The 26,812-nt window shown below is 40.1% G+C and overlaps 1 protein-coding gene across 3 annotated transcripts in view; it reads right to left on the bottom strand.

Annotated features, from left to right (window-relative positions):
- GAK (cyclin G associated kinase) overlaps positions 1-25,301 on the bottom strand; it is a 69,688-nt gene extending 44,387 nt beyond the window's left edge. The window contains exons 1-11 of one of the 3 annotated variants that reach the window (XM_063421737.1): positions 24,990-25,301; positions 18,856-18,917; positions 17,595-17,654; positions 15,696-15,810; positions 15,126-15,268; positions 12,790-12,915; positions 11,583-11,672; positions 5,384-5,519; positions 4,661-4,773; positions 4,026-4,137; positions 1,703-1,826 (exon numbers count right to left, since the gene is read on the bottom strand). In XM_063421737.1, coding sequence (XP_063277807.1) covers positions 1,703-1,826; positions 4,026-4,137; positions 4,661-4,773; positions 5,384-5,519; positions 11,583-11,672; positions 12,790-12,915; positions 15,126-15,268; positions 15,696-15,810; positions 17,595-17,654; positions 18,856-18,917; positions 24,990-25,131 — 1,223 coding nt within the window. In that variant the 5' untranslated portion in view covers positions 25,132-25,301. The other 2 variants (XM_063421736.1, XM_063421738.1) reach the window with 2 other exon arrangements.
- Between the last annotated feature and the right edge of the window lie 1,511 nt (positions 25,302-26,812).

Below are 26,812 nucleotides of genomic sequence, written 5' to 3'. Positions count from 1 at the left end.
CAAGTACTCACTGTCCAGTACTTCAGAAGTTGCTAGATGAGCTCTGCAGATGTGGTTAGATGTACAGGTACTGTTTTATTCCTTGCCCACTACACTTACTATGGAAGCAAAGGAAATCACACAAAGCAAAAAAGCTACACATATCTGTAAGGTAAGAGAAATAAAAATAAGGTGTAGGCATATCACATGCCATTTCATATTGAAAAGGCAATTTTAGATAGTCTTTTCTAGAAAAGGGAACAAGTGCATAAGATGAAATTCAAAAAACGAATGAAACTTCCAGTAGCCTTTAAGGAAGAAACCACTTGCAAGAGCAGGAAGAGAAAACTGCTTCAAACACAACTAAGTGATGAAGGTGCACCAAGAAAGTCACTTGGAGTCAAGAGAATAAGAAAGTGAAGTGTAGGAGTACTTCAGATGCATGTGGTGTACAAAAAACCATAGTAAGATCTAATACACAACCATGGGAAAGTAAGGCTTGTAACTTTGTCAAAACTGCTTTTCATCATGCAATAGTTTTTCCCCATTGCACACCTCCCTGTCCTACGTCCAGGTAGTTTACTGAGGGAGAAAAGTTTAATGCCACTGTGGCAATTGTTTCTATAGAAAGCTTAAGAACAAGCCAAAGCAGTGCAGCATTCTCAACCTTTAAAAAATACAGTACCTGGCCTTTCTAGCCATATTTAAAACTTTAAACAGACTAAGTGTAAGAGCAAACAGCTAAAAACACACTTGGAATGGATACAGAGGTACAGTATCTACAAATCTAACTTACTTGATCATTATAAATATTTTAGAGCAGTACTATGCATAAGTAACACACAAATTCTGAAAAAAAACTATATATGAAGAAATATATTTCACAAAACTATAACACAACATCCGAACTAAAGGGACACAAAGCCTACAGTGAGAAAGAGAGTTCAGTGTTCTTCTGGAGGCTCTAGTTCAGACATAGTATTCAATAGAGACTTACCTGGTCTTACTAGAACCAAGGAAAACCTTTTAACACTGCATAGAATTTTATTATGAGCTAAACATATATAAATTGTACTGGTTAATACTGATTAATATTGATCATAAGGAAGTATTAGAAATATTTGAAATGGGAATGACAACCTGATTAGAAAAAAAAAATCACACAATACAAATCTGAAAACATACACCTCTAAACAAGAGAATATTTATACATGCAATACAGGCCAAAGGAGACAAACAGTGAAGTTCCTCTCACACTGTCTTGAAGGCATAGGATTCCACCTGGAAACTAAACTGAAGAGCTTATTTCCTTGAAGGGTTTTTCCCCTTCTCACATCTATTCCCTTGATTTGTACCTTTCACCACGCTATCTTTTTAATTCCTCTCTAATTCATGAAGGCCCTATCTAATAATTCAATTCTTCAAACTGCTCCAGCCCCCACCAGCATCTCGCAAAAGTTTTCAGTATTTAAAATACAGTAGGACAAGTAGTACTTATGGACAGGCTCTTACTGAACATTCTCAATTCTAGTATATGACTGTTGAAGTGACTTTTGTATTAATATCATACACAAAATCAGGGGGTAGCTATCAGCTATTACAGCTCAAACTTGGACAAATATGCTGAATTTACCATTTCTGGAGTAAACTCCTGTGCCTTCATTTAGAACTCTTACCAGCACAATTCTTAAATTTTTTTTTTATTTTTCTTTTTTTTACTCACTTGGCCACAGACTGGATAACTTTAGAAGATGTATCCTTAATATTAGTGAAAAATCGCTCTGTTCCACCCCTCAGAATATCAAAGAACCCTCCATAAGTCTGGTCACATTCCGCAACGGTCAGGCCTAGAGTAGTTGAATAAAAATAATTGTACTTTATTATGGAGCCCATTCCAGGATATGACTTAAAGTATGTTGGCTATAAAGCTGGAAGGAAGTGAATGCACGTACAGGCTACACCTTGCTGTAAGGCTCACAGTTCCAAAACTCTACTTAACTATGACCTATGCAAAAAAATTTTACTTCCTGCAGTCAGGAAGTTCTAGTGATATACTTGATACATTGTTAAATTGGTTGTCTGTATTTATGAGAAAACAAGGTAAAAAATTCTGGACATAAGGTATATGTTTCATAACATCAATGCAGCAAAACACTGCCTTTCTTTAGTACCAGTTTCTAAAGTGCAGCTTATCACTAGCAGATCTACCTAATCATCTCCAGGACACATTTCAATGCAGGGCTTTAGAAGCAGCTGGCATAGTTAAGCTTAAATTTTAAGCACAACATCCCAGATAGCACATCACAGCACAGTATCCCTACTAATATGATTGTATAAAACATACATATATAGGCATTCTTGCACAAAACAGATGACCAGACAGGCCTTTGATTATAACTGCATTAGGATGCTGGATTCTTCCACAGAAATTGATATACACATATTATTGATGCAATAAATGTTACCCAATTTTACATTTCCACTAGAAAATTAATATCCCTTGTCTCATTGACAGTTCATAATTAATATCAAGCAAGAAATAACAAGCTGGAAGGAAAACTGAATACAATATGAAATAGTACCTTGATTTCTTCTACACTAAGTGCTCCATATTTAGATATAATAGTTAACATAGATGCAGAAAGAATAGTAAAAAACTAGATGCAAATAAGCCTATCGAGCTTATTTTCTTTACTATATTACGTATTTTCAACTGAATATACTCTGGAATATCCAATTCTGCAGACTAAGTATGTCAGCTTTTAATTGTGTCATTCTGGAGACAAGTTTTGGTTGATTCCATTTAGCTCTGCTAATCCAACTACTTTTTTTCTCAGATGGAACCCCAACTCCTCCTTCTCCTCACCACTGATGTCCTATGGTTCAACCCTCTCCTGAAGTCCAGCCTGGACAATGCTCCCATAATGAGCCAGGCTCAAGGCAGTACCAGCTACATCTGTTCCTGCAAGTGCTGACTGGATAGCCACTAGACCAAATCTGAACTGCTGCCTTTTCCCTTTGAGGCTGTCAGACATGGATAGTTTGGAAGTGAAAAACTAAATAGCTTTAGACTCCTATCACTGTCAGATGCACTCCAAAATACCATGGGGGGGTCAAAAGTCTTTTTGGGCAGGAGAGATAAGGAGAGAGGTGGACCTAGATGCTTGCAGAAGTATTTCTTCCTCATACAGACTTTTTGCAGTCTAAAATAAACACATATGAGGTCAGCAACTTCAGAGCACTACTGAACTAATATGGTCAATAGCCAGAATCCCTACAATTGCTTCTGCACTTCTTTCTTAAGCTCTCTCACCTACCAGACGTGATGCCTGTATTAACACAAAGTGATGCCAATACACCACAAATAGCTGCTATCTTTTTATGTTGTAACACATCTGATGTTAAGTAGGTCCTCTTGAAAAGCAAAGGCAACTCCGGCTTTTTTTGCCTCAGACATTGGGTGTTAAACACAAACTCAGGCTATGTCCCGATTTCAGTGCCTTCTGCCACAAAGTAACAAAGTGTCAATTAAAACACAGAACTCGAGGATTTTTAACAGCTTAAATTCAAACTCTTATTAAATGCTGCTCTTTAGACAAATAGACAAATATTTGCACTTACAAATATTGTTGCCTCATTCAATCAAAAAACTTCAGGGTTTAAAATAAGCTGTTTGTCATAACCTGAAGACTCTTCCTCTACAGCTCTTATTAGATAGACCATTATTGCTTCTCATATCCATACCTTCATCAAGTTTTAGTTCATTTTTTGTAAACACTCCTGCCTCTACCACGCTATAATGCACTTTAAATTTTTTTCCATAGGAAATATAATTTTATCTTGCACAGCAATGAGCTTCAGAGATTCGTAGTTGCATGTACCAACATAAAATCAAACCTTGCAAAAAAAAATAACACAAGGCTAGAAGAAATGATATAAATGCCAAATAGCTAATCCTAGTGCAAAGTATCTAAAACCCGCAAATGACCCCCATGGAAGATACGCAATTGTCTTTATACTAAAATGACATCTCTTTTTGAACATACCTGCATTGTACAAATTGTTGAGCTGCCCTGCAGGCTTGGAGCTCTGTGAAACAGAGGTCACAGATGTCCGAGGCTGAACATTGTTTCCATACCCTCCGTTTTGTTCCAGGAGCTGAGGAGAATAATACCCCAGATGAGAAATTTCTTGCTAATTTAGCCATCTTGCTATGTTTGGCAAATTACTGCTACTTGGTGAGAACAAACAAACCAAGCCTCAGGACAAAGCCAGAAAGTTAACACACACTAATTGACTCATTTGCAGTATAGTGCAAATTAAACACTGAACAGGAGATGCCTAAGTGGGTTTCAAGTTAGTGTAGGCAGAGCCTTCATATATGAAACTTTTCTGTGCAAGCTAATTATGATAAAACACAGCACATCAGAGTGCTAGCATACTAAAGAATAAAACAAGAAAATGAATTTCGTTTAAGGTCTCTGTGTTTTAAAGGGCATCTTTTCAAAGATCCTACAAATGATACCAATCAATTCAACGGAACTTCAAAATAAATTAGTGCAAAAATTTCAAAACATTAAGGAACAGGGGATCTGCTCTGAAATCTTTTACTAAACACACATACACTGCAGACGATAGAAAGGAAGCCTAATCAATAATACACCTTATGAGACATTTTTACCTCTGTGATAGGGGACTTTGGATTGACATTCCTAGCTGCTGCAATCTCCTGCAGTTGGTTCACAAGTTCAGTGATTGACAACCTCTCATCTGGGTTCACTTTCAAAGTGGAGCCTAAAAAAAGGAGATTCAGACAACATAACAAACCCTTCAGACTTTTTCTCCCAACTGATAATACTTTCTCCAATACATTACAGTGCAATAAGTAAACACATGAACAGAGTTGAGAAACTACTAAATCAATATCAAAATATAATTCTCATAACAGTATCCATAAGAAAAAAAAAACACTACATAGGGTCAATAATATTTCAAAGAATACACCTTGAGATCAGTTAATAAAGAACATCAGAGGTAACTGTGTCCAATACTATTGGAGTCAAGATACATTTCTGGAACAGTAATTAACATTTCCAGCAATCTATCTTACATCTAAAGTAAATAGGGAGTTTTAGGCAAACTAAAAGAAACCAAATCAAACACTAGTTGTTCCAATGGACTAATTCAGATATGACACAAGACACTTAACAGAAGTAAAAAAGCAACTTTCCCATAAAATGTCATTATTTTTTATAATGGATTAAGACTATTAATATAATAAGAAGTTGCTGTAGTTTACCTTTTTCACCATCACACATCAATAACATTTAACTATCAGTAAATCAACTGTCAGTAACAACAAGCATCCACAAAGACACTGAATAAAACAACACTGTAAACTTACGAATGAGATCATGAAACACAGAGTAGCGGGTGTCATTTTGTGGGATGACATATTTCCCATTGACTATGCGAAGTTTAGCTCCATCTTCAAATGGGTGTTGCCTAAAGCACAGCAAATACAGGATACAGCCAAGAGCCTACAGAGATAAACAGAAATAGAATCATGGGAGAACTTCAGGCTGGAAAAGACCTTAATGATCCGCATGCTCAAATGTTAATTCAGCACTGCCAAGTCCACCCCTAAACCATATCCCTAAGCACCATATCAGGTCTTTTAAATACCTCCAGGGATGGTAACTCACTGCCCTGGACAGTCTCTTCCAATGGCCAATAACCCTTACAATGAGGAAATCTTTTCTAACATGCAACCTAAACATCCCCTTGTGCAACTTGATGCCATTTCCTCTTGTCCTATCCTTTGTCACTTGGGAAAACTATTCCTGTCTCTTTTTAAAAATCATTTAGAAGTCATTATGAGAAATCTATTTTATGAATTTCAAAGCACAAAAATGAGTAGTCTTCCCATACTGAAGATGTCCAAGAACAGGCTTATTCTTTCAAAAGAAGTTCAGAAGTTTTATTTCATATCTCCATCTTGTGCTGCAACGAGACACATTTTATATGTCAAGACAGAATTTGGTCTGACTTAGATACCAATTGCTACCAATACAAAAGCTAGGTGATTATGTAAGTGTTAAGAAAATCGCTTAAATGACACTTGAGAGACACATAGTAATCTCTCTAAAATGCATCTTCAGGGAAAGATTTAAAGATAATAAGCCCAAAATGACAGTCCCTTTATTCCCTAAGGCCAGACAGCTATTCAACTCTTGGAACAAATACAGTTTAAGACCATTTTCAGACAAGTTCACTCAAGCCTCAAAAATCACAAAACCTGGACTACCACATTCTCAGAACTTCAAAGTTACTTTGAGTGTCCAATTTGAGGTCTTTGTAACCTGATAAGACAACAACTGACAAAGGCAGAAGTCAGTTTTGAATTCTAATCTCTGAATAATCTAGATGTTAGGGATTAGCTAAAATAACTGAATCTGTTACTGAAATATAAATTGATACATATTTTTTCAAATAAATTAAGATATGAAATATGCTGGCAGAGTTATACTATCGTAACAGAAACATGTTTCATTTCACCTATAAAATTTTGATAATAAAGCACCTAAGGCCTCCATGTAACTGTTGACACAATGAGTAGGAAAATTCCTTCTCCAAGTTTCTTCTGAAACCTGTGTATGTTGCTTAAGCATATGGGCATTTACAGCTCTCACAAACGAAGCAATACATTAAAGATGGTACCTAAAAAAACTGCCCACTGCCTCCAGTCTTCTGTGTATATCCTCTCCAACTGCCCTTGGTTGTCAATTTGTCCCAAGAACAGCTTCTAAGGTCTGAAAGTTATTGAAATCTCTGAGGTGTAGGGATTTAGTTACTCAAAAACACTTGGTGAGTCTCTCAGTCCAGGACCAAAAATAAAGGTAATTCTGTATATTCTTGCACATTTTTATCAGGCTGTGGAAAAAAACTTCCTTTAACATATATGTGGAAGCATCACATAGCCCACACTAACTAATCCAGCAGGGAAGTACAGAAAATACCATCTACTCTTCCACTAAACACTTGCTTACAAAGCAGATCATCATTTAGTTAGAGGGTCAAAATTACTCCCTGTGCAGTCCAAGGCACTCTGCACATCAGAAGAGAGTACCCACCACCACATAGGAGAGAAAAACTCCAAGGCAATCAGTTGAAAACACAGGAAATGGAAAGGCAACTCAGATTTGATTTTTACTTCAATTGCTGGAAAATGTTTTTCATTTCCTCTGTTTTACCTGTAACTTAGGATTGTAACTGTGATAAATTTTGGATGTTTTAAATACAAACTGTCATTCAATTTGGCTAGAAGGCAATTTCAGCTGCAGCGTGCAACTCCTCAAAGTCAACACCATCCACAAAACCTCAGCACTGATACACTTGTCAGAAGAGTCCATGCCCAAGATGTTGTCCCAAAGCTGCACAGTTCCTGTAAAGAAGTTGCCCAGATCCATCTGAGCACTCACATGCCAGAAGGTAAACAAAGCAGAACCACAAAGCAATCAAAAACAACCAAGAGTAACTTTTTGACCTGCTACTAGGCCTTTATCAGCAACTAATTTAAACCTTCCTTAAGGAGACAGCGGGGTTTTTGGAGGATTGAGATAGTGTTTGGGGACTGAGGGGATAAGGAAGTGGTGAGACTGTTTGGAACAAATGAAAATATTGTTATTTTTCCGCTGACTAGCTTCAGGCAACAAGCAGCATGCTCAAGTTCTACAGTACAGCTGCAGGACGACACAGATAAGTAAAATTAAGTCAAATTAAACTACATTAAACCTATAGACATGTTCAGCTCACACTGAATTAAATGCAGAATCCTGCAGGATGTCTTAAATGGACCATTAAGACTTTTTAATTAGATATTGGTAAGGAAAACCCAACTTTGAAGTTTGCTCCTTAACAAACATTTCTGAAGTCAACTCCTTTGCTTTTTCAGAAATCTTTGAGAGTGAGAGGGTATGAAGGACCTCTCAAGCATGGACAAAAATCACTTGACAAGCCTGTCACTTAGTTGAATTTAGTTCAGGAATACTCATTAATTTTGAAAACAAGTAACTAAAACATGTAGCTATTTGGATTTAGTGTTTATTTTCTCATCTTTAGACTTAGGTAGGAAATGTACAGAAAGCAGTCAGCCAAGTACATCTAAGAAACTCTAGACTTATAATGATACCTAACTGCATCCCCATTGTGGAGTCAACATGGTTGATAACTAACCCTCCATCTGTGCTGTTGTTCTAAGATAGACATTACCTCCTCTGTTTTTAAGCTTGCACAGTGACAAACACACAGACTCAAGAGTATTAACAACTCCACCTGCTTTCTTTGGATAATTGCTTTGTTTAACCTAACCACAAACTACAAATCATTTATGCTTCCAGAAACAGAGCCATATTCTACTGCCAAATACTTTTATATTTTTATTGAACCTAAAGCATAAAGGAAAAAAATACGTAACAATACGTTCCAACTCATGTTGTATGGCAACTAATACGTTCCAACTAATTTGTATGGCAAATTAAATATATTTTCCCAAAATACAGAAGGAGACAATCACCATGTTAACCCTAGCAAATACAGGGTTATTTTAAACAAGTAAGTAAATAGCAATTGCCTTTTTGAGTGAGGCTTTTATTAAACACATTTCTAGTTTCCTGTTTAACTCGATGTTAACAAGGCAAACGTACAGCCTGGATGGGCAATGAGGTTTTTGAAAGCACTTGGGAATAAGAAGAGGATGTAGCATCTTTGGAAGGAGGGTCAAGTCTCTCAAGAAGTATTTAAGGTTGCTAGGGCATGTTGGAAAAAAATCAGGGAGCCCAAAGCTGAGTTCAAACCTAATTTGGCAACTTTTATAAAGGACAATAAAAATATTTTTGCAAATATATTAGCAGCAAAAGGAAGGTTAAGACTAATCTGTTTTCTACTGGATGTGGGAGGGAACTTAGTACCTGAAGACGAGGAGAAGGGAGAAGTGCTTAACGCCTTCTTTGCCTCAGTCTTTAGTGGGAAGATGGCTTGTCTTCAGGGCAACTGTCTTCCTGGGTTGGTGGATGGTGTCAGGGAGCAGAATGATGTCCCTGTTATCCAGGAGGAGGCAGGCAGAGAACTGCTGGAGCTGCTTGGATGTTCATAAATCTATGGGACCAGGTGGGATCCATCCCAGGGTGATGAGGGAGCGACAGATGAGCTTGCAAAGCCGCTCTCCATCATTTACCAACATTCCTGGCTCACTGGTGAGGTTCCAGATGGCTGGAATCTGGCCAATGTGACTCCCATTCACAAAAAGGGTGGGAAGGAGGATCCTGGTGATTACAGACCAATCAGCCTGACCTCAGTACCCAGTAAGGTTATGGAGCAGTTTATTCTGAGTGTCATCAGGCAGCACTTACAGGATGGTCAGGGTATCAGACCCAGCCATCCCAGACCCATGGGTTTAGGAGGGGTAGGTCATGTTTGACCAACCTGGTCTCCTTTCATGACCAAGTGACCCACCTGGTGGATCTGGGCAAGGCTGTGGATGTTGTGTACCTGGACTTCATCAAGGCCTTTGACACTGTCTCCCACAGCATCCTCCTGAAACAGCTGGCAGCCCATGGCCTGGACAGGAGCACTCTTTGCTCTTTGCTGGATTAGGAACTGGCTGCAAGGCCGGGCCCAGAGAGTGCTGGTGCACAGTGCTGCATCCAGCTGGCAGCCAGACACCCATAGTGTCACCAGGGGTCTGTGCTGGGGCCAGCTCTGTTCAATATTTTCACTGATGACATGGATGAGGGTATTGAGGCTTTCACTAGGAAATCTGCAGATGACACTAAGCTGGGAGCATGTGGCCATCTGTTGGAAAGTAGGAGGGCTCTGCAGAGAAACCTGGAATGTCTGGATGCATGGGCAGAGTCCAACAGGATGAAGTTTAGTAAGTCCAAGTGCCAAGTCCTGAACTTTGGCCACAATAACCCCCTGCAGTGTTATAGGCTGGGGATGTTGTGGCTGGACAGTGCCCAGGCAGAAAGGGACCTGGGAGTTCTGGTGACAGCAGCTGAACATGAGCCAGCAGAGTGCCCTGGTGGCCAAGAAGGCCAAGGGCATCCTGGCCTGGATCAGCAATGGTGTGGCCAGCAGGAGCAGGGAGGTCATTCTTCCCCTATACTGGGCACTGGTGAGGCCACATCTCGAGTGCTGTGTCCAGTTCTGGCCCCTCAGTTCAGAAAGGACATTGGGACACTTGAGAGTGTCCAGAGGAGACAGCGAGGCTGGTGAGGGGCTGGGAACACAAACCCTGTGAGGAATGGCTGAGGGAGCTGGGGTTGTTTGGCCTGGAGAAAAGAAGACTCAGAGGGGACCTTATCACTCTCTACAACTTCCTGGAAGGTGGTTATAGTCAGGTGGGGTTGGTCTCTTTCAATGGGCAGTAACTGACAGAACAAGAGAATACAGTCTTAAGCTATGCCAAGGGAAATATAGGTTGGATTTTACCAGAAGAGTGATAAATTGTCTGCCTGGGGGGGTGGTGGAGTCACTATCCCTGGGTGTGTTTAAAAAAAGACTGGATGTGACACTCAGTGCTATGGTTTAGTTGATGTGTTAGGGCTAGGTTGGACTCAACGACCTTGAAGGTCTTTTCCAACCTAGTGATTCTGTGATTTTGTAATCCCGGCTCAGTCTGACAGTATTTCACTCACATGAAGAGATCAAGTTAGAAAAATGTCTTTCACTTGGTGTTTCTTCACATTCCACAGAAACATTTCCAACAGTTGTAGAAACTGAACAAGAGTTTCCACAATATCTCACAACTAATTTAATATACTTGAATGAAGTTCCAAGATTCCATATAAAAACTTTTCAAGCACCAGCATAACATTTTCTCCATTTGCCTTTTGACACACTACTGATACAGGTAAGAAATGAACAGTTTGACACCTGCCTCTGCAAAAAAATATCCCATAAACTAAGTCACTAAGCGTTACACGACTGGGTAACACCTCAGTACCGCAACTTTATGCACCTGGAAAAGGTACAGCTTTAACACTTTAACATTTAAGGATAAAGGATTTAACATTTTCCTTTAATTCTTGCTACAGATTTTTAGTGAATGTGAACAGTTTGTCATCCTTTCTACACAAAGCATAAATGATTTCTGCATTGTTCTCATCCTTGATATTTGTCAGTATTTTAGCTACATGCTGTACCTTGATATCATCATTTTCAACTCAGCAATAGGCTGTCCCAGGACTACTTGCATGGTAGAGCATGAAAGGCAAGAATTTGAATCTAAGGACTCTAAGTATTCTGGATTTATTGTGGCAAGCTCCAACTTGCAACAGTGCTACCGGATGTTAGAGAAGTTCAGCATTGCCTCCCAAACAGAAGTCAAGCTTGATACAGGAGAAAGGCTTGAACAGTACATCTCATCCTTTTAACATTTAGATACAGAGTCCATACTATTTAAGTTTATTTTGATCTAAGACAGCATCCTACATTTATTTTGGTGCTTTAGTTATTTAATCAACAAACTAACACGAAGCCTGCAAAATCATTTCCACTATGACATGAGCAACTATGATGCAGCAAGAAAAAAGACTTCTTACCCAAATGTCCTGCTTTTCACCAATTGGAAAATTTGAGTACAAGTCTATCATTTCTGGTGTCCTGTACATTGGTGTTGTATTCCTTGTGATCTGGAGAAGACAGAATTGAAACAATTGAGCTATTGAAACAATCTTGAACAATGAGCTTTAACAGCATCTAACCAAGAAAACAGCTCTCTATGTAGAATGGATAGTACTCTCATTTTAAAAATTAATTTCAGAAACATCTGTCAAGGAAAAAGCCATCAGCTGAATCCTGAAATAGTCAGCTTTGACATAAGGTCACATGAAGACAGTAATAGTCAAAAAACATTGTGATAGTCAAGAGTCCTCCCAAACAGCAAAGCAAAAAGTGACTGTTCTATGTGAGGCAGAAATGGACAGGAACAGTAATACTAAAAATCAACAATAAGCCAATAAGTGAATTCATGCTCCAGTGCACGTTCCTCACTTTCACAGCACACTTAATGACAGTGCAGACATATCCAAAGAGAAACTCTGGTCATAAGGATACCTGAAAAGACTTCTTCTACTACCCTTCTGCACAGACTATACAAGACAGTGGTATGACATCATCATTTCATTAGTGGAATGTTTTCCAAGAATACCAGATTGCAAAACAGGGGCTTGTGATGTCAGGAGTTGAACCCATAAGCTTAAGTGTATTTCTCCCACTGATGTACTACATTAGATTTACTACCATTACTCTCAACTCTAAACTAAGAACAAATGCACTTTGCAAAAGTACACTGCAGGCTAGATTTGGTTACTGCAGTACAAGGCACTGCAATACTGCCCATTCCTACTGCTGAGCAGACTTGCCTCTCATTTACACATCATTCAACTGAGAAAAACATGTCAGAAGGAAGATGTGAATCAGTGTGGCACAACCAATTTCTTCTCAAGAGTACAATTAGAAGAAGGACTTGTAACCACTTCTATTTCCACAGCAGATTGCAGAATGGACATTGACCATGGTGAAGCAGTGTTTCTACGTGTAGCTACAGAACACAAGCTATGACTGCAACTGCAGACAGCTTTTGAACTCTGGCAAAACAAATACAAAACCAACATTTTATAAATAACCCTCCAACTGAAATAATCTTCAGTTGTCTTAGATGTCTCATGAATGAATACCAGATTAATAGTAACAGTAACAGTTGAATTAATAATGATACTAAAATTCATCACATTAAAACAGTCTCACCTCTTCTTCAACTAGTGCTCTCTTCTGTGCAGACCAGTTGTAGTCAGGATAGTAAGCTATAGTTGTAGCACTACCGAAGTCACAAAGTTTAATTGTCCCCTGATTACTAATAAGCAAGTTTTCCACCTTCAAAAAGATGTAGAATAATAGATTAAAAAAGCATGTCTTTTTTTCCCTATATACTAACACACATACTTTTACATATCATCGTACTTGCACATACAACTGCAAAAACTAATCACTTTAGCCAAAAATACTGTTTACAGGAGCACAAAGATTTCAGACAGTACTGCAGTTTTATGTGGTATCAACATAGGCAAGTTTTAAAAGGAAGCAACAAGCACACCATGAACAGCAAACATTCAGGAGAGCAAGAAATAAACCCCAGGGGGAAAAAAGTAATTTCATTAGAGCCTAAGAAAAGGCCAGTTTTTCAGATGAGAACTTGTAGAAGCAGTGTCTCAGAATCCAAATGTTTTCAGGCACAAAACTGAACACTGTTAGCTTAACTGCAGTGGGATGAAGGTTAGCACTGCTATAGACAAAAACCAGGAAGGTACTAGTAAAGAGGCAGGCTGCTAGGAGACACCCATAAAGAGGCAGCTGTGACCTTGAGACAGAAAACAGCTATTTGAGAACCATGTGCTGCCTGAAGTTCATCATTCATTATCTCTGCCTTTTTCTACTTCATAAATTCCAATCATCCTGTATTGTTAATTGAAATGTGGAAGAAACTTAAGGAAAGAGTAAAACTATTGGGCAGATGCAAGTGCAGTCCAAATCACAAAAGGACTGAAAAATAAAATCTGTACCTCTGTGTAAACTTAGGAAAAAGTGTCAAAGTTAATTGCCTTGAAACTCTCACTTACAGTTTTCTATGCTGCTGACCTTAGTTTAGACTGCTAAAAAGGGTAGCAGTTAAATGATCCCTATTTGGCTCCTTGCTGTAGTAAGTCCTCTACCTCTTGCAGCACAACAGCCATTTAATCTTGTTTTGCAGCCTCTGCAACACGAGACCAACACAAAACCAAATTCCTGTCTTTTCCCATGTTTTATCTCTTTTAGGAAGATACATTCCTTGAGAAGAAAAAACTGTTCTGAATTACAGCATTAGCTTATTGTCTGTGCAGCTGGCTATGAAAAATTGTGTATTTATTTGTAAATAGGTTTTTTTACTTTTTTTTTTTTCCAGAAGAGAGATGCACCTTTTCGACAAAATCTAGGAGCTGGCAGATAGAAATTTCAGTGAAGAATGATTAACATGTCTTTGATACAACCTCACAGCCTAAAAGCCTGTTCAAGAGTAACAAGGGAAAGAAAAAAAGAAAAGGAGTGCTCTGTCACCAAAGCTAGGTATATATTTATGGGCTATACTAACAGCTAACATCAAAGCTTTCATCAGGAGTGCTGAAAATAATTAATGCATTTACTTCTAGAAGAGTGGTCTTATGTTCCTTTCCCCAAAGTAATTGAGTACATGCTTACTTAGAGAAGGAACATATTTTCCTATTTTTATCTAATGAAATCACATCAAGCTGGATGCAGACACGTGTGAAATTTAGACACTATACCAAGAGTAAGACTCTCCTCTTATTTTTTATGTTAATGAAAATTCAAATATATTCATAGTACAATAGAATCTCACTGATGATTAGGGTTTCTTCATCTAAGGTATACTGAACAAGTAAAGGTGAACCCCTGTCTTCAAAATACAAAATTCAAACTCAGGTAAGTCCTTTCAAATCTCCAAAGCTCCTAAAGGTAGAATACTTTCTACAGCACAACCCTGTAGATTTCAGGTAAAGGCTAATAAAACAAACAAACAACAAAAAAAAACCTCCTAAGAAGCAAAATCTAACATGAATTATGCTTACCAAATTTTGCAATTCAAATTAAAAACAAGCACTGAAGTACAATGCAAGTTAACAGTTTACTACATGTTCTCAATGGCTCTGTAATCCTGCACAGATAATTCAACTTTTTTTCCTTCAAAGCTTTACCTCTTCTATTAAGACATCCACTTAACCCAGAACTGCAGTTCACTAGTCGTAACTGACTACTTTATCAAAAACAAAATACTCAGGCTAACTAAAGTAGCAAAACATGATACACTACTTTTTGTTTCAGATAGAGTACAAGAAGTTCCTAACCACAAGCACAACGAAAAGACATTGTTTGAAGAGATGCAAGTATTTCAGTGATGACCTTCACTAATACTCAGCAGTCGTGGCAAGGCAATAGAGCTAAGCACTATGCTCAAGAATCATTTTTACCACAGCCCAACAGGTTCCTTTGCTGTTCAGAAGTTCAGACTTTATTTAAATATTGTAGCATACCTTTAAGTCTCTATGAATAATAGGAGGCTTCTGCTTATGCATATGCTGCACTGCTCTGCAGGTCTGATAAAAGATCTTCAAAACTGTGTCACAAGAGATAGGTCCTTTGGATTCTACTTTCTTTAAGAATTCCACCAGCTGTCCTGCAGGAAATGAGAGAAATTCACATAAGCACACAGACAACACTGCAAATTCTGAAAGCTTGACACAAATAGAACCTTGTCAAGAAAGAGCTACAGTCTTGAGCTGTATTAAATAGATTTTCTGAAAATGGCAACACCACACTGACTACAGTGACAGAAGAAAGAGTACTCTAAGGAACTACTTCTACTCCTCCTCTCTCTGAGGAGTTTCAAACAAAAAACTTAATTATTACCTCATATTTAAGACAAGGTTAAATTGTAGTCTAAAAAAACATGACCTTTAGCCTATAAAAGGTAAGTTTGAACTCTAGCTCCACTGAACCATGCTATCTTATACAGTCTTTCCAAGCTTGTCAGTTAACGAGCAACCGGTGCAAAACACATGCCAGAAGCAATGTGCACTGCTGGGAAAAGAAATAAAGTTTACCTTTACACAGCTCTGTAAGCAGAAGAAACTCTCCTTGCCCCGTGTCCGATTCTTCTTTTCCTATAGATGCTGCAGAGCAAAACTGGACAATGTTGGGATGACCTGAAAGTTTTTTCTGGATGGTAACACATTCAAGGAAGATGACTCCCAAGTTCATTGATACTAATGCATCCAATAGTTCATTTGAAACGTTAGCTTAAAACCACAGACAGCATAACAGCTGCAATCAACACCCTAACCAAAACAGGGAAATACATGCCTCAGCTGTCAGAAATCTGAGAAAGCAATCTAAGGTAATGTAATAAAAAGTCAAAATAAAATATTGAAAAATCCTTATGATTATAGCTTGGAAAAAATCGGACTCAGTAACAGGTCAGGTTCCATTTTTGTCTTTTGACAACGACTGCAAGAACCTAGCATGAGTAGCAGGGACATCTTCTAATTATCAGCTGCTTCTCTACATAGCTGATCAAGAAACAGCTATTGTATCCTCACCTATCTTTCCCATGGAAATATTAAGTATGCCATGCTTCAATTTAAAGTAATTAAAATAGAGTTCAAAGCAATTAGAGGTCTAAAAGGGCAAGGAACTTACTCTCTCATCATTAGTTGTAACTTTTCATGCTAAAACCTTTATCATGTTTCATTTTCAATTCAAAAATTTGAGGTATCGTTTTTGAGCTATGTAAAGGGGAGTATAGTGTGATCTCAACTCCTGCCAGTGGAAGTTCTGGTGCATTATGCCTGTGCATACATGGAGATTCATGCCTGTGAGACAAACACAGTTTATATGCAGGATGCATTCACCAAGTCTGAAGAGAGAAAAGCAAAGACATTGTAAGTAGAACAAAGCTATTGAAAAAAGGCAAGTTGGATACACACAATTCACATTAATCCGATCTTACTGCATCTCTCCATAACCTTCAATTCAGAGCTGCAGGAATTAATTGCATTTCACAGTCTTGTCTCAGAAAGTTAGTAACAATTAACCCCTCATGTTGTACACCTGCTTTAATGACTCTGAGATGTGAAAAACATCCAAAACGTTTTTCACAGCTCAGAGTCTGTCTTGGAAGTGTACTTCTAGTACACTTCTAGTAAGTGGTGTTTAAGATTTTGCCAAACATATCAGGAATCATAAAAAAAAAGTTTGAGTAGCTTAAGTTAGGAGCAGTGGGGTTTGCCTGCTAATTCAAAATGAAACTGAATGCTCAGAAGGGAATACATCAGCATACCACAGCCCATAGCTATTCACTGACTCTTGAAACAAAATGAGGGTCCAAGAGGAGCCAGACCAGGGACAAAACATTGAATTTACTAAAATCAAGGACTGAAAACACTCTGAAATTACATTCTATCCTACTAGCTGACATCACCGAAGATAAGGAGGAGAGCAAGGACACTGAGAAACATTTGATTCTTGTTTCTGATGCATGTAGTCTACTGAAATTTCTTCCTTAATATTCAACATTACTTCTTAAAGCCAGATATACCCAAAGCAAAAATTAATAAACATTGAGCGTAAAAGCAAAGAGCAATAAATCCCATGCATGTGAGGGAATTCTATTTAAGATCTAAGTATCTTCTGAAGTCAACAGCTTTCTTGACCACATTCATGGGGCTGCAAGAAAGCCCAAATAAGATTTTCACTTCTTGCTACAAATACATGGCAAAGTCTACACTAGCTACCAAATCTATCTGCACACACTTATTACTGCAGTTTTTGAAGAACTGAACTTTCTGGATGTTGGTACCAGATTCATGACAAACCACGAACCCAGACCTCCAGAATGTCAGTCCTCTAAGGCAGTGTACGGCATGAAGAAAAAAAGGATTTGTACTGCGATCTTTTGTTTCCCAGAAATCTCAGGCAGTTAAATACATTACAGAAAAGGATACCATAAAACAAACTTCCTGAATGATGGCTTTGTTCTTTTCCTCTTCATTAGACAACAATCGCTGTCAACATAATTGAGAAGATATAGTTACTGAAACTTATAACTGTGCTTAGGGTTTTTTTCACAGAATATGAAGGATAAGTTATAATCAAAAACCTATGGAACTATAATAGGACAGTAAACAAAGCTGTCTTATTGTATATGTTTACATTCTGTCATAAATAATACCTAGTTTTCCAATTACCTGGACTATTAAGGTTTAGTGATAACTGAGCAGTTTTAACTTTTGACACTCTTGAAAGTAACTTGTCTGATATATAAAGTGCTAAAGTCTCCTGGCTGCAGCACTGTGGGCTAACATGGAAAGATTCACCTTCTGTCTGAAATATTCAGCAACAACCTTCAATAACAATTGAATAACAATAATAATCCTTCAGATTATGTAGCTCAGATTTTTCAATGGTACTTGTGTAATCAGTAGCAAAATTAAACATTACTGTTTCTAGTATTACCTGGATTTGCAGTCAACATTTGACTACATCAGCCTGAGCATTCACTACAAAAGTACCAGTTTTACAGAACAGAGGAAGTACAGTAACGGTTCACCTTTTAGCTGTCATTTTTTAATGGAGCTACTTCTAGAGGACCTTTTGAATACACAGCATATGGCTTTGGCCACATGTTTTCTTACTGCAGGATGTGGAATTAAATGGAATAAGCTGAAGTTATTACCGGTGGTATAATGCCAGGTTACCTCTCCTACCCCTCATATAACTACTCTCTCTGTTTTCAGTTGACTACCAGGAGCTTCTGCAAACCAAGAATCCAAAGAAGTGTCTCTAAAAAGTACCAGGCTGAATGTTTAAACAATGAGTCAAAGTGTGGAGCATTATTTTTAATACTAAGGAAATTTAATCTTAAAGTAAGAAGGCAGGCTAAATTTGCTTCTTATAAGTTAAATAGATTCCTATATCCACTTCACAGGTAACTATGAAATATTCTTTTTACCCATGCAACAAAATGTTTTGGACTGGATCATGAATTTCTATGCCAAATAAAAAAATAAAGACCAGCAGTACCTAAAAGACACTTTCACTGTTTGTTGTCTGAATATGAAGTGCAGGGTTCTAAGTGGAATGACTGTTCTAAATAGTAGGCTACAAACACCTTTAATATACTGGGTTTTTCCAAGTTACCTCCTCAGTGGCATACAAGCTAAAAGACAGACCTTACAAACCTATAGTGAAGTAAATTAACATTACCTTCAAAGCATAATCTTTGCCACTTCCAAGATCTTGAGCTTCATAGACAAAAGCAAAACCCCCTACAAAAAGAAAGCACGTTAAGTCAGTTTTAATTTCAATATTCAGGTACATCATTCTTTTTAGTCTAACAGAATCAATACATTAATTTATATACACCTCTGAATGTATCACACATACATTTTTCTGGTCAAGACTGCTGACATTCAGCAAGAGTCCAGATACTCTATTCCTTTCTTCTACATATTCCAAGAGCACACTGACTTTGTTACTTTCATACATTTTGTTAACTCTGCATATGCAGATTTCTTATGAAGTAATTTTTTTAAAAAGGTCCTTATAAAACCAAAGCAGTACAGCAAATATTACCTGATAATTTCAATTAAACTTCTTGGCATTATACTGCTAACACTTTGTATAAAAAGCAGCAATAACTAAAGAATATAAGTACTAAACATACACCTCCTATTTTCAAGGTAATTTTAATGCTTCAGGCTTTGTATTAAAAGCAGAAAGCATTTTCAAGCACTGAAGGGCACTGTCCAATAAGGATAATACTGTTACTAAATTGCAATGTGTTATTCAATAAAATATTTCCCTTCCAACTCCTTTTGTCAAATCATTTTCTCAAACACTTCCCTTTGCTCAAGAACACTGTGCAAACCTCATTGAGACAGTAGAACTTTGAGAGTATATAACTAGCTTAAAATATGCATTTCTACTTCAATGATTGCACCTTATTATCAAGTACTGAAATTCTAAACAAAACAGAGTTCATTAAACTTTCCAGATCTCCAGAGAAAAGACGGTGGTATCATGCCTTGTTAACTCCTACTTGATTGCACCTGCCTTATAAAGAATCCAACTTCTATGATCAAAAAGACCACCTTTTACAACTAAGCCCCTCTCTAAACATCAGCTTAAACTAAGTTTCCCATTCTGTCATTTCACTCTTTCAACTGAACACAATGCGGCTCCATACAACTTGGTTCATTCCATGGAGGGTTTGGTTCACTACTACTACAGCACTACAGCAGATACCATGTTTAATTCCATGGATTTTCTGGGATACCAAAGGAGTTAGAGCATGTTGTGAAGGTACTTTTAACTTTTTTTTTAAGCCATCTGTTATTAGTGAAAAAACAATTCTTACACAAAAGGCACAACTAGTCCTACTGCTTCATTCTTAAAAGCAGTTTTACAGTTTGATGCTTGCTCCCTTGAAGAAGCAGTCTATTAAAGCAGTTTTAATACACCCTTAGCAGGGACAAGGTTGCCGGCAAAACTTCTCTTCTGCCATAACACTTTACTCCAAGCCCTCCAACTAATGTATTTTGCAAACACTCAGGAGGAATTATTTTAAAAGTGCTTTCAACAAACCTCTACAAACAGCTGTACAGCAGACCTAACTGAGGCAAATTGTAAAATGCAAGTTAAGAGAAAACAACTATTAGGGACGTCTAAAGAATGTAATTACATTTGGGGTATTTTCACTCATTGTTTTCACTCATGTAAATGTCTGTAGACAGTTTTAAGACAGTTTTCTGAGGCTTTCTGTATCAGCAAAATCATCTAAGTATTTCCCCATACAGATCATCAGTGTAGAGATATGTACATGCCCATTCCAGCTAATGCCCAGAGACAGGTTTCGCATTGCTGAGGCAATTGAGAGCCCCTTTCTCAGAAGACAGCCCAGCTCTCCGAAGCCATCTCAGACAGTATTTTCTGAAACAGAAACTGGGTTTATTTCTTCTCTGTAGACACAAACTCTCACACATCAAGGCTCACTACAGAGTACCACATCATCTCATGAAAATCAGGAACTAACTCTACCTCATTTGCTTTATTAGCAAGCACACTACACTTATCCTTGCACCACCACAAGCCTCAGGCAGTGCTCCTGTCAGGACTTCATCATTTTCTTAGAAAGATTTGAAGACCCTTGCTTTTCCAACCAAGAGATTTGGATTCTCCCTCAAGTCAAACCTAGGCATCACAATACTGAATAATTTCACTGCATTTACACATTAAGTTGGATTTTAAACTGTTCTTTTTTTATCATGTCCCTGTTTTGCACATCTTCACAAATTATTTTTTCGAATAAGAAGCTTCAGTAAAATGGGAGCTAGAGAAGCATCAAAATAGGGACACCAATCACATCATGACACTGCTTGCTACGGTAATTCACTGACTGTTTCATTACACATTAACTAGTTATGAGAAAGTGAGGGTATGAGTAGCTTCCTGTTTGTAACTATTTGTATCAATTTTCAGAGGTTTATGTTTCAACTATAATTTGACTGAAACACTGTAATTCTAGACTGCACCATAAATTATAGTGCATCTTACCTGAAAGCTTTTCTATCAGAGTATCAAAACAGAAAAGTTTGCTCTGTTATTGCTTCCAAGCATTGACTCACAAGCATTTTTTCTGAAGTCCAGTCATGCATTTGTTTCCATTGCAAAGTCCTAGTAACACGATGAAACTGCTTCAAGAATGAAGGATGGCCCAAACTTAAAGATCTGTACATTTTCCCACACCCTTGAGAGGCAGAGAGTAGAACATCTTGGAACTTTCAGAGCTCCCCTGCAAGCAGGAATTGCTACAGCCAAGAAACAACAGCTTTAAAAAATAGAACTGTTCTGCTCCATGTTGAAAACATTGTCTACGTTTACAGTAAAGAGAATGCAAACTGTAAAGCTGCTAGGTCAGGTGCTTCAGTTGTTCTTTAGGAATCACCTTTTTTTCCCTCTCTCTGTCAGCAAATAAAACTAACAACGTTCGCAGAAATTTGACACTAAGCATTCTTTGTGCCCCTGCTGCTAGAGGTTTACAAATTAAATCCACCCCAAAACCTGGACTTAATTAGGTTATCATTACCCTGTGAATCTAGTAGCGCAGAGACCATAGAATTGTTCCACAAGCTTGGCAAACTGTAATAGTGCCTGTTCACACTCAAAATACCAAGGAATCCCTGAAGTATTGAAGAAAAATAAAGTTGCTTTAATTGCAGAAGTTTCACCTTGACAGGAAGCAGCTTGTAACAAGTCACCTACCTATGCGGCTTCAATTTATGACTTTTTTTTTTTAAACTAAAAGAAATATTAAAGTCTGTACTCGTTAAAGTCTGTAGCCTATTGATGTCATCCTGACTAAGGAATGATTTTTTCATTACAGTAAAAGCTTTAGATTCAGATCAAACAGACTGAATAATACTATCTTTTTTTCATCATGCTTCTCTTCTTGTATGCTCTTCTGTCAATGTTTGTTGCTTAAAGGAAGCATAAGAATTAATTACTTGTGAAGAGTGGTTAAATGTGCTACAGAACGTGCTTGTTCCCCATTTTTTACACAACTAAACACCTGGTTTATTCTAAATTGTTCAGTCTCTTATACAAAAGAAGCAACAATATTCACTAATTAGGCAGGAAATCTGTAACTATTTTACTTGAGTAAAACTGCATGGGGGTCTGCGTACTTATCCAGAGGATCCAAGAAAGCCATGACACCTGAAGCCACCATCATACCAAAGGTAAGGAGGGATTATATGTAAAGGCCCCCACCAAGGTCCTCTAAAATCTTATCTGCAATGAGCTACTGAAATGTCTAAGCAGAAAAAAACCTAGGATACCATATTCTAGGAGTGCTGAGTCCAATCTGTGACACACTTAATCTGTTCTTGCATTAGAGGTAGTATCAGCACAAGAGATCCTCATCAACTCATCCCTCACAGGTTGCTGTCAGCCTCCTGCAGCAGCACACCGCATTTTCAACCAGCCCAGTCCAACCCCAGCACAACAGCTCTGTGAAACAACCAGGAAAAGGCATCCAAGTGACCTGTGCAACCAGCCTCAGCTTAGAGCACAGCCAAACATGGATTTGCACCAGCACGGGTGCATGCTACAGAGCTGGAAGGAGTAGTGGGCTACATGATACCGCGCAATGCTAAACCACAGGCTCTGTTCACACCAGCTACAAACAAAGCTGAGCGTACGAGCCTACGGAAAAGGCTCTCTGTCTCTGTCACCCACTTCACCGTGGATTTGAAATCCAGATTCAGAAAGCAGCACTGGACTTTCCAGTAAGGAATTTGGCATGAAACAACTGGGAAGAAAAACAGATTCTACATTTGTAACTATCGAAGGGAATACATATAATCCACAGCTGTGGACCCATGTATCAGAAGGTACCACAACACGTCCAGAGCTGAAAGATAAATGCAATTTGAGCAATAAAAGAAACTATATGCTACAGACAAAGTCAAGTCTAAAGATAGCAGGACAGGCTGGGACTTCTATATTTTAGATCTATTTTACCTTTATACTCAATATACTGAAAGGGCTCTTTTAGACCAGCTACACTGGCTAGAAAATTTTACTTTCCAGAAAAAGCAAGCAGCTACCCCAACTTCAGTCAGCAAAATAAGAAAAGAAAACAACATAAAATAAAACCATAACACTGAGGCAAACATGGAACACAAAGCAGTGGTTACAGAGAAATTGTCAAGAACTGCAGAGTTAAAGCATGCCTCCATTTAAGTAATCTTTAAATCATCTAACCTGGCATCTTTCCCCTGACATTTTACAATGCCTATGTCAGACTCTGGGAAACAGTAGGCTGCTGTCAAAGTGAAGTATTAAAATACCTGCTCCAGAACCATAACCAAAGAGCATATATGCCTTACAAACAGCTTCCTGCCCTAACTTTCCTTTGTCCTTTGGTAACTGCTGTGATCACTGCCAGCAAGAATGTTACATTATCAGCAGCACACACAGTTCTCTCAGCATTCACATCCTACTCAATGCTTACACCTCAGTCATATTTCTGACTGTAAAGAAGCTGTAAGTAAAGGCTAAAGGCAGAACAAGAGGACGTGACATTTAGTACTGTTTTAAATGCAACTTACTACATAAGAAACTGACAGGTTTTCTCTAAGATCATGTGCCAAAAGTGCTCGAGCATTCAAGCGACAAATTTTTGCCCTTAAGAAGATAAAGCCGTGGTGAAGACCTAGTTGTTGTTTTATAGCACAAAAATTTTATAAGTAGCTTACAAGTGGTTTAAAGTAGCTAGTCTTAGCCAATTTTTTCTTGTATGCTGATCACCATGATTTTTCAACAGGAAACTACTTAATACCAGATAATTACAAGAAGAAACTACAGAAAGAAACTCCAATAACGAAAAGGAGCTCTAAATAGAGCTTTGAGATATTTAACCTAAATAACATCAACCATCTCTACAAAGCTAATGAAATACTTAACTGCAGTAGTATGGAAAACTTTATATTTTAGTCTTCTGAGACTAGCCTTCAATGGTTGTTCTGCTTGAGGAAATAAAGTATTTTCTCTGACTACAAGCACAAGACAATCCAAATTTCTGCTAATTTCTAAAGAATTTGCATCTATCAAACATATCATCTTTTCTGAAATGGATTAACAAGTCATGTTCCAGGCTACCTATCCATAACTTACCTCCTTGTACTCTAGCAAAGCCTATGTGCACAGTAAGATCAGCCTCCTGACAAGTGCGTTTAAAGCAAACACATTTCCCGCATTCCACAGTTTTCCAAACAACCCCAAACAGAGGTAACCTTGAATATTTGGCATAATATTATACATTGTCATAAAAAAAAAAAAAAAAAAAAAAAAAAAAAAAAAAAAAAAAAGCACCACCGCAATCCATAATTTCCATTAGGTCCTTGGTGGATTATAAGGATCCGGTCAGATTACAAACTCCTCTGAGTTCTGTTATGCGGGGAAGGCATTTTAAACCACGAAGCAAGCGAAGAAGCGGCCACACAACACAGCGGCTCTCGGTGGCTGTTCCTCAGGCGGGACAGTAACACGACGCACCGCTGCGACTCCCGGGCCTGGGGACACCGTCCCCCGGGCCTGGGGACACCGGCCGGGCGCGGAGCGGCGCGGACACCGCCAGCCCTTCCCGAGAGGCCCGGAACCACCCCGGCCGCCGCCCGCCCGCCCCCAGCCGGGCGCGGCCTGCCAAGGAGGAAACCCTCCCGGTCTGGGAGCAGCCGACAGGGAAAACGGGAGAGGGAGGCCCATGGGGAAGCCCACCCCAGCCCCGCAGCGCCGGGGTCCGCCGCGCACGGCCCGGCCCTGCCGCCCGCCCTTACCCTCGGCGATGACCCGCTTGATGCGCAGCTTCATGTCGCCCATCTCCACCGTCTGACCCACGAAATCGTTCTGGTCGCGGCTGGCGGCTCCCAGGGAGCCGGGGCCCGCCAGGAAGTCCAGGGCGGACTGGAAGAGCGACATGGCCCCCGGCAGGCAGTGGAATAGAATGGGACGGGAAGGGATGGAAGCAGAGCGGGATGGAGTTGGAGGGCTCCGCCGAGGCACCCACAGCCGCGGCGAGAGCCCACCTGCCTCCTTTACGGTCTCCTCAGCCGCCTGTCCCTTAGCTCCGAGCGGCTTCCGGGAACGCTGCGTCACTTACGCGCTCCCGGTGCCGCCCGCCCGCCGCAGCCCGGCCGGGCGCGGCCCCGCCCCGCGGGAGGAGCTCCGGCTCCCGCCCCGGCTCCGCCGCGCCCCGCTCCCGCAGCGGCCCCTCACCGACTCTCGGCCCGCCCGTGCTCCCGTCCGGACTCCCGCTGCCGCCGGCCGCGGGGGACGCGCGAAGCTTTCGCCCAGGAAGGGTCGCCGTTCTCTGGCAGCGGTGTGTTTCCACACACCTAAGTTAACACATAGGTTGGGCAGTCGGCAAGACATAAATGGTCTCCTGCCCGCCGGCACCGCTTGCGCTTGGGCAGCACCTGGGCTTTTCCTGCAGAGCATTGCTGCCGTCCTTTCACTGTTGGCCTGCCCTCGGGATCTTCCCGCGTCTGTCGCTTTTCCCCACAGCCCTGACGGGCCGCCCGCTGCCTTCCCTGCACCCCCTCGGCCGGCACCGGGAGGGCGTGATAGGGGAGCGCGCCCCGTGTGTCACAGTGCCCTCGTTTGACGCTGGCCGAATGCCAGGCACCCTCGAGAGCTGCTCGCTCACCCTCCCCTGCCACAGTTGGGCAGAGGACAGAAAAAATTACCGAATGGCTCCTGAATTGAGATAAGCACCAGGAGAAAACACTTCAAGGGCAAAACAGGCTCAAAGATACAAAGTTAATTTATTACTAACAAAATCAGAGAAGAATAACGAGAAGTAAATTAGGCCTTAAAAACAACTTTTCTTTCCCCAGCCTCTCCCTTCCCACCGACAGTGAAGGGAGATGGCGTGGGGGTTTGGTCAGTTCATTACCCAGGGTCTTCTTCCACTGCTCAGGGAGAGGAGTCATTCCTCTGTGAGATCATGGGGTCCCTTCCCATGGGAGACAGTTCTCGTGAACTTCTTCAGCGTGGGTCCAAATCTCACGGGCAAACACTCCTCCCAAAACTGCAGTGTGAGTCCCTCCCATGGGCAGACAGTCCTCCCAAAATTGCTGCAGCGTGGGTCACCCTTCCATGGGGTGCAGTCCTCCAAGGACAGGCTGCTCCAGCCTGGGAGCAGGGGCCTTCTCTCCATCGGGTCTCCCACTGGATCACAGCCTCCTCCAGGCATCCACCTGCTCTGGCATGAGCACCTCCTCCACGGGCTGTGGGTGGATCTCTGCATCCCCTGTGGATCCCCATGGGCTGTGGGTGGATTTCTGCATCCCCCGTGGATCCCCATGGGCTGTGGGTGGATCTCTGCACCCCCCCTGGATCCCATGGGCTGTGGCTGGATCTCTGCATCCCCCGTGGATCCCAGGGGCTGTGGGTGGATCTCTGCATCCCCCGTGGATCCCAGGGGCTGTGGGTGGATCTCTGCATCTCCCCTGAATCCCATGGGCTGTGGGTGGATCTCTGCATCCCCCCTGGATCCCACGGGCTGTGGGTGGATCCCTGCATCCCCCCCTGGATCTCATGGGCTGCAGGGGCACAGCTGCTTCACCATGATCTCACCACGGGCTGTAGAGGAATCTCA

Source organism: Prinia subflava, chromosome Z (assembly GCF_021018805.1).
Source record: "Prinia subflava isolate CZ2003 ecotype Zambia chromosome Z, Cam_Psub_1.2, whole genome shotgun sequence".
Taxonomy (NCBI): domain Eukaryota; kingdom Metazoa; phylum Chordata; class Aves; order Passeriformes; family Cisticolidae; genus Prinia; species Prinia subflava.
The sequence above is the reverse complement of the archived record's forward strand: the minus strand, read 5'-3'. Positions and strand labels throughout refer to the sequence as shown.